This window comes from Penaeus japonicus, unplaced genomic scaffold (genome assembly GCF_977035675.1).
Source record: "Penaeus japonicus unplaced genomic scaffold, GWHDUDI00000001_assembly GWHDUDI00000020, whole genome shotgun sequence".
NCBI classification, from domain to species: Eukaryota; Metazoa; Arthropoda; class Malacostraca; order Decapoda; family Penaeidae; genus Penaeus; species Penaeus japonicus.
This window is the reverse complement of record NW_028234422.1, coordinates 33242969-33255468: the sequence shown is the minus strand read 5'-3', so window position 1 is coordinate 33255468 and position 12500 is coordinate 33242969. Positions and strand designations below refer to the sequence as shown.

Here is a 12500-nt window from a genome sequence, read left to right as displayed (position 1 = left end):
TATATGTATGCTTCATTCCTTAATGGTCAATGAATAGTGTATGTAGATAAAGGAGTGCAAAATTGCACCAGGGCAGAGTTAATTCCTTGAAAATAGAGGTGGATGTTAGAGTGAGAAGAAAATGCTTTGTGCTTTCTTTTTCTTTATTGAGCATAATAGTGTGTGCGGGCTGCAGAATGGTTAGTAGTAGTCTCATGTAAATAGTGCAATAGTTGTCCATGGGGAGGAGTTTGTGAAATTTGCATTTGTTGATATGGACTCTACTGTTAGGCTTTTGTAAGGGAAACATAAAAGCTTAAAGGATATTACTGTCTATGGCTCAAGCAGTCAAGATGAAAGAAAGTGGGGGGGGGGGGGGGGGGCAAAAAAAAAAATATTGGCAATAAGAAAAATATATATGTAATGGTCTATAAATGGCCATACAATAAATATGTGATAGGTACAAAGAAGTACATAATACAAGACATAATAATTAGAAAATTATCCCCTTTTTTTTTTTTGAGTTGAAGATGCACCTGACAAGCAGATGTTAATTATTTGATGATTGACAGGTTTGTGATGATAAGTATTTAAAATACATCAATGTTATCTGAACAATTAAATAGTCATCACTGACCTTCAAGTGCATCTTTGCATTTATAAAAAAAAAATAGTATAGTGTTTCTGTTTCTCTCTCTCCACTCTCTCTCCTTTCATATCTTCTCTCTTCTCCTCTCCTCTCCAAACACAGTGCTTTATAGCATTGTGATACTGATGAAAAAATTACAAAAGAGATTGATGCAATGTGTAATATAATTACATCTCTTGCATTATTCAGTCTCGTTTATGCCCTTTTCTACATTGCCACAATAAACTGTTCATTGTGATTTTGCTTTCACATTTCTATATCCTAAGAAGGTTTCCACTGATTTTCTCCCAGGTGCAAAAGTGGATGCGGAGTCTTGCTGATGAGTTGTCAGAGAGATTGGAGATGGATCAAACAGCCGTGAGTTGAATATGTTTGGAAATAATATTAGTTGGGATGTTGCCTGTTATCAAATTTGTTGACATAATTGACAAGGGGAGAAGAGAAATTTTGATTATTTTCTTGCATCTTGGCACAAAGTGCATAAGGACAATGCATTTATCTTATGTATATAACTCATCTCATATATTTCTGTCAAATTGCAGAATAAAAGACGAGCAAAGACAATTACAGTCAGTGTGAGATTAGATGGAGATGAGCGATGGACTTCCCTCTCTAGATCCTGTAGTCTTCCATCCTACAGTGCAGAACGCATAACCCAAGTAGCCATCTCGCTCATTCAGCATACCAATGAAGCCCCAGCAAAGGACTCGGCATGGTTTGTAACTTTTTGTTATTGGAAGTAGGCTAAGCAGTTTAGGACTGTAGGGATTACATTTTTTTTATTTATTCATTGTACAAGTAATACATATTTAGTCTATACTTCATCTCCATGTTTGAATGTAACTTTTTACATACATTTTTAACCCATTGGTCGTGGTATTAAAAAAATGTTTGTGCAGTAGGATGGCTGTATTACATGTCTGGCACGATGCCATCCATGTCTATGACTGACTCTGCCTTTGCAGCAAATCATGCCATCCGCTGCTAATGGTTTAAGACTTACCATCTCCTATAGGAGGGGTACTTTGAAACAAAGTAATTTATATGGTGTTTTTTAAATTACTTTTGTCCAAGTATTTGCAGTTAGTGAGGAAAGAATGTAATGCCAAGGATTGAGTGAACCTTCTTGATTTCTCCAGTTCATCTTCACACATCACCATCAGTTTAATTGTTGTTCGTAATGTGGAGTTGAATTCTTTCTTGAATTACCCAAACTCCTCCTCCCAGTAAAGCCATTCATGTCTCTTTTTGTCATTAGTATGTTCCATTATAGACGTAAATACATAAGAGCATGGTATTTTCATCAGTTGCATCACAATTTAGGTTGGTTTCAACAGTGATATCTGAAATTGCACAGTGAGTGCGACTGTAACATTATTATTGTTTCACTAGAAATAAGAATATAACAAAAAATAGATATCATGGTGCCAGTGACAAATTGGAGAAATAAAGAGCATACACAAAGTAAAGGACCAAAAAGTTTTTTCTCATGGATTACATACATTCATGATGTGAAATTATTTTGAGTAATAAGTATACATGGTACAGATTCTCCAGATTGTTTTTGCTTCAAAACTGTTTTTCCTTTTTTTCAGTTTTATTGCAATCAGTATCATGCTGATTGTGATTGTTGTACTGTTTTGCATTATTAAGTGAAAGATAACTGGTTTATTGTTTCAGGTCACCAGCCATCAAGAATATAAGTCTTTCAGCAGGGAAGTTTGAGGACTGGGCAGGAGCAAGTTCAGGCAATATCCAAGAAATGTTCAAGAAAGCTTCAAAGGCAAATATGACTTTCACAGTGCCATCACAGTCATTGGCAGGCTGGTCAGAGGGTGAAAGCTTGACTAGTGCAGAGACCTCAAGATCACAGTGTTATTCTCATGATTTAGCTAAATCTGTGGAAAGCAGTTTGGTTCAAGGGACGAGTCCACAAGTGAAGGAAAATACCTCAGCTGAAATGAAATTGTTTCCTAAAGGTAACCTTGAATACAACCCCAAGAAGCCAAAGGACATTAGCACAGGTTCAAGTAACTCATTCTTCAGGAATTTTCTCATGCGAAGACAGCAAATGAAGTCAGCAGATGTGAGTGAGGAACAAGAGACTTTGACAACGAATTCAAACCCTAGTACTGAAAAGATTGAAATAGATGGCTCTGCTGAAGAAAGTGAAAATGCAGATCTTGACCTTTTAGTAAGTCAGTTGGAAGAGACTGAAAATGGTGAGGAAGCAATCAGTGACCAGGATAATAATAGTGAGATTGATAGCAGTAGTGATGATGACTCAATATATCAGGCTTCTACTGATGTTGATTCAAGTTTTTTGACTCAGAATGATGCTAGTCAAGATCTTTTTACAGATTATGATGTCAATAATGAGGAAAAAGAAGCGCTAAATTTACACAGGGAAGTGAATGAAGTGAATATTGATCTTCTAGATAATAGAGAAGAAGGAAGGACTTGCAATGTACATCTAGGAGAAGAAGCAGAAACTGGTTATAATCTCAGTTTTGAAACAAATGCCACAGTCAAGTCGAAAGTGTCAGTTCATGAGCTCTTCCCAGATCTAGATAATTTTGATGAGTCCTTGTTGCCCATGTTGCCTAGTGACTTGAAAACTGAAGTCGAAAAAGCTCTAGCAGCCCATAAGGCAAGAACAGACGTTAAGCAGAAAAAGACAGGCTTATGGAAATATGTCACAAGCAGCCCATCCAAAAGCACATCATCCCCTGGTAAGCAAGCACCAAGTACATCAGTTACACCACAAAAGAACATTAATGTTATTCCACAATCAAGTAGCAGTATGGCATTTGTGAATAGAGGCATCCAAAAGGCCTCAAAAGTGCTCTTGAACTCTGATGAAAGTCATGAGTCTGTAGTACAAGAGGGTGCAACGACTAGTGGAAGTGTTCAATGCAGTGATGACACGATGGACTGTGAAGAGTGCGGTGCTCAGATATCGGCATTTGATATGCCAGAACACCTTGACTATCATGTAGCTGTAAAGCTTCAAACAGACATAAGGCAGGAAATGAGACAAGACTCTGATGGCTCAACACCAAGGCTTAATAGAGATCTCAACAGGAATGTGAGAGGCAAAAAGAGAGGGAGACCAAGTAAAGGGGAAATCTTAGGCAAAACTGGTAAAATTCAAAAATTGGATTCATTTTTCAGATAGGAAAAAAATTAAGAGAATGTTAGATTATGGTAAAGGTCTGCCCATAGGGAATGTTCATAGGATTAAAAGATCTAAATGCTCATTTCCATCTCTTGGTCAGTTTATACATTATGAAGAACTTTGTGATTTAGAGTGATATGGTCAGTGGCACAAGGTCAGGTGAAATTAACCCGGCCCCTTTTCATCACCTCTACCCATCCAGACAATTAGGTCCTTCACATTCACACAACTGTCTTGTATCTAGCAAGAAATGTGACACTAATTGATTGCAGATATACAGGGGGTGTGACTAATTTCACCTGACTCAGTTATAAGGAAAGGGTTTTACTGACTATTTCATCTCTTGAGATACTCAGAGCAGATAAATTGGACATTCCCAAAACATTGGTTTCCATTTACGTTAAGAAAATATCTTAATAACCATAGCTGTTGAGAGATCTAAAGCTCCATAATAACCAAGTTAAAGAGAGTTACTCATGAGGGTTTTATCCTAAGCATTATCTACAACAGCTTTTGAATAGCTCTTGAATGCCAATGATTTGTTGCCAGCTAAGATACTATATTGTAATAAATCAAATTTGCAGGATTGCAGTTTGCAACTGGCATTGATGTACAGAACTTTATATTTATTTATGCAATTATAATTTTAATGTTATCTATTTATATCCTCTGACATGGCTTTGTAGAGAAAGATGAGCAGAAGTAAAAATATCAGCAAAATATTAAATTTGAAGTGAAACATATAATATATAAATGTACAGGACTAATTGTTAACAAGTGCAATCTTTATAGGATTACATATAGACACACCGCATATGTGAGGATAAGTGTCTAAAAGCAAAGAAATACTTTGTTCTTGAGTACAATGTTTCTTTATTCCATCTTCCCTGAATTGACTTATATATGTGATAGCTCCAGCTGAAGTGATGCAGATATCATTTGCCTGTTCTTCAATTCCTCTCTGACTGTGTTTTGTTTCATTACTACTTTCACTTTAGTTTAATATAGCATCACATTTTCTTACAGCAATACTAAGTTTGATAGTGGTATTTTATTTGGTTATGGACCTTAATCAGTTTGTGTCACATACCTCACAAAGCATTATTATTGTACAACTTTTTGCAAGGAGGAAAAAAAATGATTGAGGGGTCACTCATATATTTTTCTATTGAATATACTAATTTGATTTGTCTTCCTCAGGATATTTTATCAGGTTATTGGTCAGACTCTATTTCAGTGATTGGTCAGTGACAAATCACAATTAAAGGAGGGGATAGGATGTTGTACCCCCATTTGGCATTGCTGTGGCTCTTCAATATTGGAGAAAAGATAGTACAGATTAGGTGTGTACTGGCACTGTTACACCACAACATTAGCTGTGTCATAAGCCAACTTTGTCCCATTGACTTAGTGTGTGAAAAAAAGGGCAAAGTTTATCGCTCAGTTCATTGATGATCCTGCACTTGGTCATTGAGATGACAAAAGTATTTAGTTTCTCAAGGTAGGAACAGTGTTCCAAAGTCTGCTATGATGCTTTTTACAAGACCAAATGGATGTTTGACACAGGCAATAAGATTTCTAGCTTGATATTAGCACATACCTATTGAATCATGTGGTCTGGAAATGACAGTAGTTTGGTGCAAATGATATTAATATGAACAGATGTTTGTACACTCATATATTCATACTACACTTACATTTGTGTATAGACATACCAGTATATTTACAGTGGCTAACAATAAATATGTATTTATATTTATTTTTACTCTAAAGAGCACTACAAGGCAAAATAGTTGACAAGAAAAATGGAACTCGCTCTAACTTTCACCACTATTATATAACAGAGCATAATAAAGTACATTACTGAATAAAGATCAGGATTAGCCTTCAAAGCAAAGAAGGATTTTGTTAGAAAACGTTGAATCTTTAACCCTCTCATTTTAATCGGTTATGCATTGTGATGGATTTTAGCTTCAAGAAAATAGAAACATATTTATGGTTAATGTTTACAGTATGGAACATGTAGAATTTTATGTATAAAATGGATAATACATAAAGAAAATAGAGACATCTAAGGAAGGAAAAGGTACAAATTTACAGAACTGTCTAATACAATAAGAATGTTGTGTCCATTTTTACCAACAAAATCATACATTAATAATTTCATTAAAGATATTGTACTCATACCTTGAAATGAAATTAATTATTTGAATTTGTAAACAGCAATTGTGCTTTCACATTTCAATACATTTCATTCAAAGCAAATTTAAATATTACTGTAGGAGTAAGATACACTGTGATACTGTGGCCATGTTAAGGTTTTTCATCTTGAAAACTTTACAAAAACGGAAATAAAAATATGTCAAGAGTGAAAGCATTTTATTTTTTTTTATGGTTGAAATTAGTAGAGAAGGAAAAGATAATTCAATTAAAATTCTTTTGTTTGTATTTGGTTTAAAACTGTCATTACAATAGGGCACTGGGGATACATTACAAGCATATAATGCGCTCTAGTACTTCTGGAAGGAGCACTGCATACTCTCAATATCAGCACAAGACAGAAATTATTACAATATTTAAATATATTTTATTTTGATGAACCATATGTTCAACCGAAGTAAAATGAGCACAATTAGGTTAATTTCATTATATTGCTTCTTTAAATCTTTGCCAGAAAACTGATAATCACAATGTCTGGTTAGTCCATTTGGGTTTGAACAGTTTAATGAAGTGTATTTATAGGTATAATAAATAAACATCAAAAGGCAAAACAAAGCATAGGTAGGTAGGTCCTATTTCTGTTCTGTACCCTTAAACACCAGGAAATTACAGAAGAGAATCCAAGAAAATGCTCAAAGGTACAATTTTCCCTAGAAATTATGAGGTTTATATCAGCTATATCATGCACTTACTGCTAAATAACTTAAACATGAGCATAAAATTTATTCATAAATTAAAACGTGAAAAGCAAAACTGCTATATATTAAGTCTCTGCACATACAATTTTTATTAATAGTTTAAAGTTTAGATTGCAGCTCCAAAGTTAAGAGGTTAAATTGGAAATTATTTCATAGAGGAAGTTAGCAAGAAAAATTACCAATGTCTTTAAACATTTTACACACTTTTTATTTTTATTTTTATTTTTTTATCATATGAATCTATGTTACACATTATGCCCACAGTGGGAAATACTCTTATTGTGATTATCAATAAAACTACTTCTGGCAAAGGGTATCATTCTGAGGCAAAATGAGGAAGGGATGGATGAAATATGGTAGAGGAAGCCTATGCACTTATTTTTACACCTAAAAAGAAAAGACACTACCATGTACAGGATTTTTTTTTCCTTTTTTAAACTTAACTGAAAATAGCTAATCTTTAAATTGATATACCTTACAATTGACAAAGAATTGTTTATGACCCATAGTTTGGAGACAGTTCACACGTGGAAGTTTTGCAAAATTAATGCTTCTAATCAAATTTTAACAAATAAACATAGCACATCATGAGGCACTCTGGGAATTATCCTCTACTCAGCTCAGAATGCTACAGTTGATGTTTTAGTTTAGTTAGGCTGTAATAAACCTTTTTTTCCTATTTTTGTAAGGCTCTTCCTTTGCATGGAAAGAGCACCATGCAAAATGATGATCCATAGTTAAGTACTGTATATTGATTAGTTTCTTTTTGGCTAAATTACTTTTCATATAATGCTATTTTCTGGAATAATACATTAATCCTCATAAAATGGCTAGAGAAGTCCTGAACAAGTGTTGTAAATGGCTGGACTGGCTTGTGGCTCTTACACAATTACCTATTTGCAGCTGCTGGAATCTGAAGTATGCTTGCAAGACATGCTCTGCTCTGCTCTGCTACCTGACAGTGGAGTGTTAAAACATGGCTCCCCAACATCAAGTGGCAACAGAAGGTACCCAAGGAGTTACTTTTCTGATACCAGATTACTTCATGAGGCTAATGCATATGGGTTGCCAAAGATATGACATCATGATGAATGTGTGGCCAATTCAAACCCTTACTAAAGATTTTGGAAAGAAATATTTAACGTGAAGATGACCACAATTTCACCGACCTATTGAGAAAGAGTGAGTTGGCGTCAGTTTGGGAGATGACATGAAGTCCAATAGTCTGGTGATGGAAAAGAGGAATCACTACTTCCTTCATAGGGTAGACTTCCATAATGGACTAAAATATAAATCTAAGGTGTACAAAAATAATTGTACCAAGTAACATCAGTCAGAGAATTACTCTAAAGCTCTTATGAAATTAAAATGAGCAGATAGACAATGGCTAACCTTCCTTATAGATAAACCTTATGTTGAACAATATATATAAGAGCAACAGCAAGATATAAAAATATGCGACAATTATGTTAAAGAATTTATAAATAAAATGATAAATAAATGTCTAAACACAAAATATAATAATGATGAAACAGTACCATAACAGAATAAATTTCCACAACATTTCAGATTTTGTTGTGTTCCATGCTAATTATGGCTTTATCTGACCACTACGTGCAGTTCCTCAGCTTTAACTATATTAGGGACTATCACATGACATTATCCAGACATAACTATGCTCTATAAAAGTAATATAACCCAAAAAAAAAATGTTAAAAAGTCACCATGTATTCTGATATTTCTTAGCCCATGAGAATATTGGCAAAGTTGGAAGTAACTACCAAGGACATAACATGCATGAGACAAACTTTTAAGTTCTTTATTGTCTTGCTTTACATTATGTGAACAGAAAGTTATGAAGATTACAATAATGGTATTATTACTTAATTTTAACATCCCAGACTGATTGGAGTTAAAAACGGTGAGGCGATGTTGCTGCTGCTTCTCTGAGTGACGAGGCGACGGCCGTGTGGCTCACAACAGGCAGTACTGGGCCCGGGGGGAGGACACAGCCTAGAGGCACATCAACACCGCCACGTCTCCAAGCTGGTGCTCACCAGTGGCTGTGTGAGACCCTAGCTGCATAATGCTATTGCATCATGTTGGCACTATCTAGTCTACAGGAATAGAAATAATAGAACAAGTTCCATACAGAAAAAGCAGTATTAAAATATCACATCTCCACAAGTGAAAGATGCAACCCAGAGAATGCCATTGTGAAGCCGAGGCAGCAGCCTACTAGAGTCCATCTCTGTCCTTCCATGAACCTCCATCTTTCCATCAGCCACTTCCTGCAGTATCTGAATTGTCTTTGCAGAGCCGAGTTGCTGCTGCTGCTATCTAGTTTTTCTCTTGTCACTCCACCCACTACACATTATTCTTTCTTTTAGACACCAGCTACAAAGGTATAGTTTATCCACTCAAGACCACTTCATGTTCCATGATATGTGTTCTTTCTATGCATTGGTCACCTAAAAGCATTTTGCCAATTTGCTAGGAAACAAATTTCATCAACACTTATACACTAGACAGCCTGATATTTACTCCACCACCACCTTCAGCACTGTAAGACACCCAAAGAGATGATTCAAACTTCACCCCATTCCCCTGATAGTCTGCTGGAAATGGTTGCATATTATGATCTGCTTGAACAATGCAGTGATGAGACTCCAGAGGAAGCTACGGCAGAGTCTTCCTATTAAGCAACTTGTTATTTTCGTCACTCCTACTTTTTTGATAAATGATATAACCAGCATAAAGGCATTTCAAACAAATCACATTGCGGCTTAGCTGAAAAAAATGCAATCCATAATAATATTAAATGAAACTATTTAAAGGTATAGATCCGGCATGATCTGGACCCTGAGCAGGCTGCCACACTCACACCCTACTCTGCTTCAGGTGTATGTACATGTACAGTTAAATTTACAAACATACAAGGCAGAAGTAAAGCATGTGGCAAAGGCTAGTCTACATCTTGTGTGACATACATACAAAGTGTCCACACCATCTCATCAGTTGTGTAACAAATTTTTTCCAACAATCTCATCACATCTCTAGCTTATAATTAATAATATTACACATCAAGGTTTGACTGTACATTGTATACAAGCTTTACTGAAAATAGATTGGCTGATTTGTGCAGGTGCCTTGATGCCCATCAAGAACATGGAAGGGGCAGGTGAACACCACCAGGTTCCTGTAGGATCCAGCTGGTCTGTAGTGCACTTCTCTAGCCTATCTGCAGGAAGTAACTTGTGCACTTGTTTATCCTGGGTGGTGGTGCTTGTTCACTGCACATCAACAGTCCCTTAGGAAAGTCATCTAATACAGTCCATTAAAACAACCTAACATATGATAAATACAGGTGACAAGTCTCAACACTGCTCTATACTTCTGCAACCCAGAACAGTTATAAACTGCAGGTTTAAGGAAGATTGCTATGTTATTCAATATAAATCCTAGGAATTGCAATCCGTAAGTGAGCGCACACGGTGTGGATTTGTAACTTGGTGGCAAAACAGTGACAAATGGGCACAGTGGTTAAATGGGTGTGATCTTCCTACTCCGTTGGACGAAGAAAGTGGAGTGTACAACACCAATCCCATAAACGCTGTGGCTGTGATGGTGACCAGAATATTGGCAGTACTGAAGTAGTTGCTGTCTCTAGTAGTCTCTGTGATGATGATATTAATTATCTACACAATTTACACTTAATTAATCCCATAATGATGGTAGCAACAGGGTGAGGCACAACTTCGGGGGAGGAGGGGGAATGGAATTAAGTCTGACTGATGAATATCCTGGTTATGGAATATAGTGGTTACAAAGCAGGTGCCTACTATGGGTTCTCAAATTGATGGTATTGTTAATTTTAACGAATATTCAGGAAGGTGGTGGCGGTGATGGCCAGGATGGGTGCACGTTTACATATCTCTTGAATGGTTATGTTGGTTACCAGGTTGGTGCACACTAATGAAGAGTTTGGTAGGAAGGGGGCAGTGCACACTACAGTTCCTGGGATAAATGGTTTTATTGTTCACCTCTTGCAGGCATCTGCACAAGACACCACCTGCACAGCACACATTCCCCTAGTAAGGGGGCACCAGCAGCTATAGATGAGTCACACTATTGCACCAGATTAACACACAATAATTAGGTTCTTTCACATAGGCCAGCCAGTATCATAAATAGTTTGTTTGAGCCTCTGCACACCCCTTCCACTAAACATTGGTACTGGTTGCATAAATCATTGGTGAGAGCAAACATCAACTCCCACTCTCAGGAAAAAAATGCACTTCCTATGAAAAAAATATAATAAATAAAGTAAATTGAAGAATAAAAAATCAAAATGAAATCAAAAGGGAGAGGATATACTCAACACAGGAAGCACGATCAGTAAAACTGGGTAGGTTTCCAGTACTGCCCAACTTACTGACCAGTGGGGCCAGTGCTTCCCAACCAGCTGATCAGCTAGCAACACAGGGGACAACAAGCAAGTGAAATCATCCACATAAACTAGACTACAAAACAGTGAGGCCTCATTGCCCCAAGTCCACACATATGGGGATGACTAGACATTGCCAAATCAAGACCAAGTCCTGTAACTTTTTGTTCTTTTTCCCAGTGACTACTTGGGCCACAACACAATGGCTATAAATAGCATCAAGAATTGGTGCACACAGACTCTCAACCTATGTACAATCATGAGAGGAAAGGATGACTACCTTGACAGACAGAGGAGACATAATGTGGTTTGCATGAATCAAACTTGGGCAATGACATACACTATTTCCTAACTAATGCAAAGGAAACTACAATCACAAATTCACTTTTGTGACCTGAACAACCTGCTGATCAGTTCAATATTAAAAGCCCTCTCCAAAACACAACAATTGGCCTACCTATAATAGTAGATTAAAAAGTCCAGTAAAGTAAATCATAACCCAGAATTAGGCCCAATACCTATGCATGAAATCATTTGTAAATAATTCAATTTGAACCAAATCCTAGCAAGGAACTGGTGAGCATAGCACAGCCCCCACAGGGAGCAGCGAACTGGTCCGCATCTTGTGGGACGTGTACAGGGCCACTCTTTTCTCGGTAACTTCTCCAAGCCAAACAGCACCTTCAATGCTCCTCCCATCTCATACACACATCTTACAATCTCTCCTACTGAGTAATTACAAAGGTCATCAGTTTATGTAGGCTACCATATAGTACATATTACATACAGAATAGACATATAGCCTAGATTGCTATCCTTACACCATTTTCCCTGCTGATGTTACCTGGGGAAAGGGTATAGTTTGTACCCCTAAAGGTTATCCAGGGCACCATCACTCTTCTGTAGCTTACACGTATGTCTCTACAACAACAGGACTCGGAAAATTTGCACAGCTATGCTTATGGCTTCATTTTTATGACCAGAATACATTCAAAACTAAATTGAGTTGTATGGTTGATGCATGTGAACTTGGTGATGGTATTCCACAGGTCCAGCCCCAGGCCCACATGATCATCAGGAAAGGTGTAGGGCCAAGCGCGCCCACACCATTATGACGCCACTTCTCAGGCCAACCTCCGACCATCTGCACTACACCATTCATGTATTCTCACTGTTGTTTCTGCTGATGATTCAGCTCTAGTGCTTGTAGCTTCTTCCAGAGTTCGTCCCTTTCGCGTTCGCGCTTCTTCTCCCTGGAACGGTCGAAACTTTCTTTATATAAAGAATCTACAATTGCTTATATTTCCTATTATTGATATGAACTGTTGT

General features: G+C 36.8%; 2 protein-coding genes across 2 annotated transcripts in view; one reads left to right on the top strand and one right to left on the bottom strand.

The window, feature by feature from the left end:
• The window catches only part of LOC122257527 (uncharacterized), a 31311-nt gene extending 26645 nt beyond the window's left edge, over nt 1–4666 (top strand). Inside the window, exons 9-11 of the mRNA XM_043022841.2 lie at nt 920–985; nt 1171–1343; nt 2309–4666. Coding sequence (XP_042878775.2) covers nt 920–985; nt 1171–1343; nt 2309–3806 — 1737 coding nt within the window. The 3' untranslated portion in view covers nt 3807–4666. The remainder of the gene's footprint in view (nt 1–919; nt 986–1170; nt 1344–2308) is intronic.
• A 3863-nt stretch (nt 4667–8529) lies between these two features.
• Nucleotides 8530–12500, bottom strand: part of wdb (serine/threonine-protein phosphatase regulatory subunit widerborst) — a 30721-nt gene continuing 26750 nt past the window's right edge. The window contains exon 10 of the mRNA XM_043022842.2: nt 8530–12424. Within this exon, the coding sequence (XP_042878776.1) occupies nt 12340–12424 (85 nt within the window). The 3' untranslated portion in view covers nt 8530–12339. The remainder of the gene's footprint in view (nt 12425–12500) is intronic.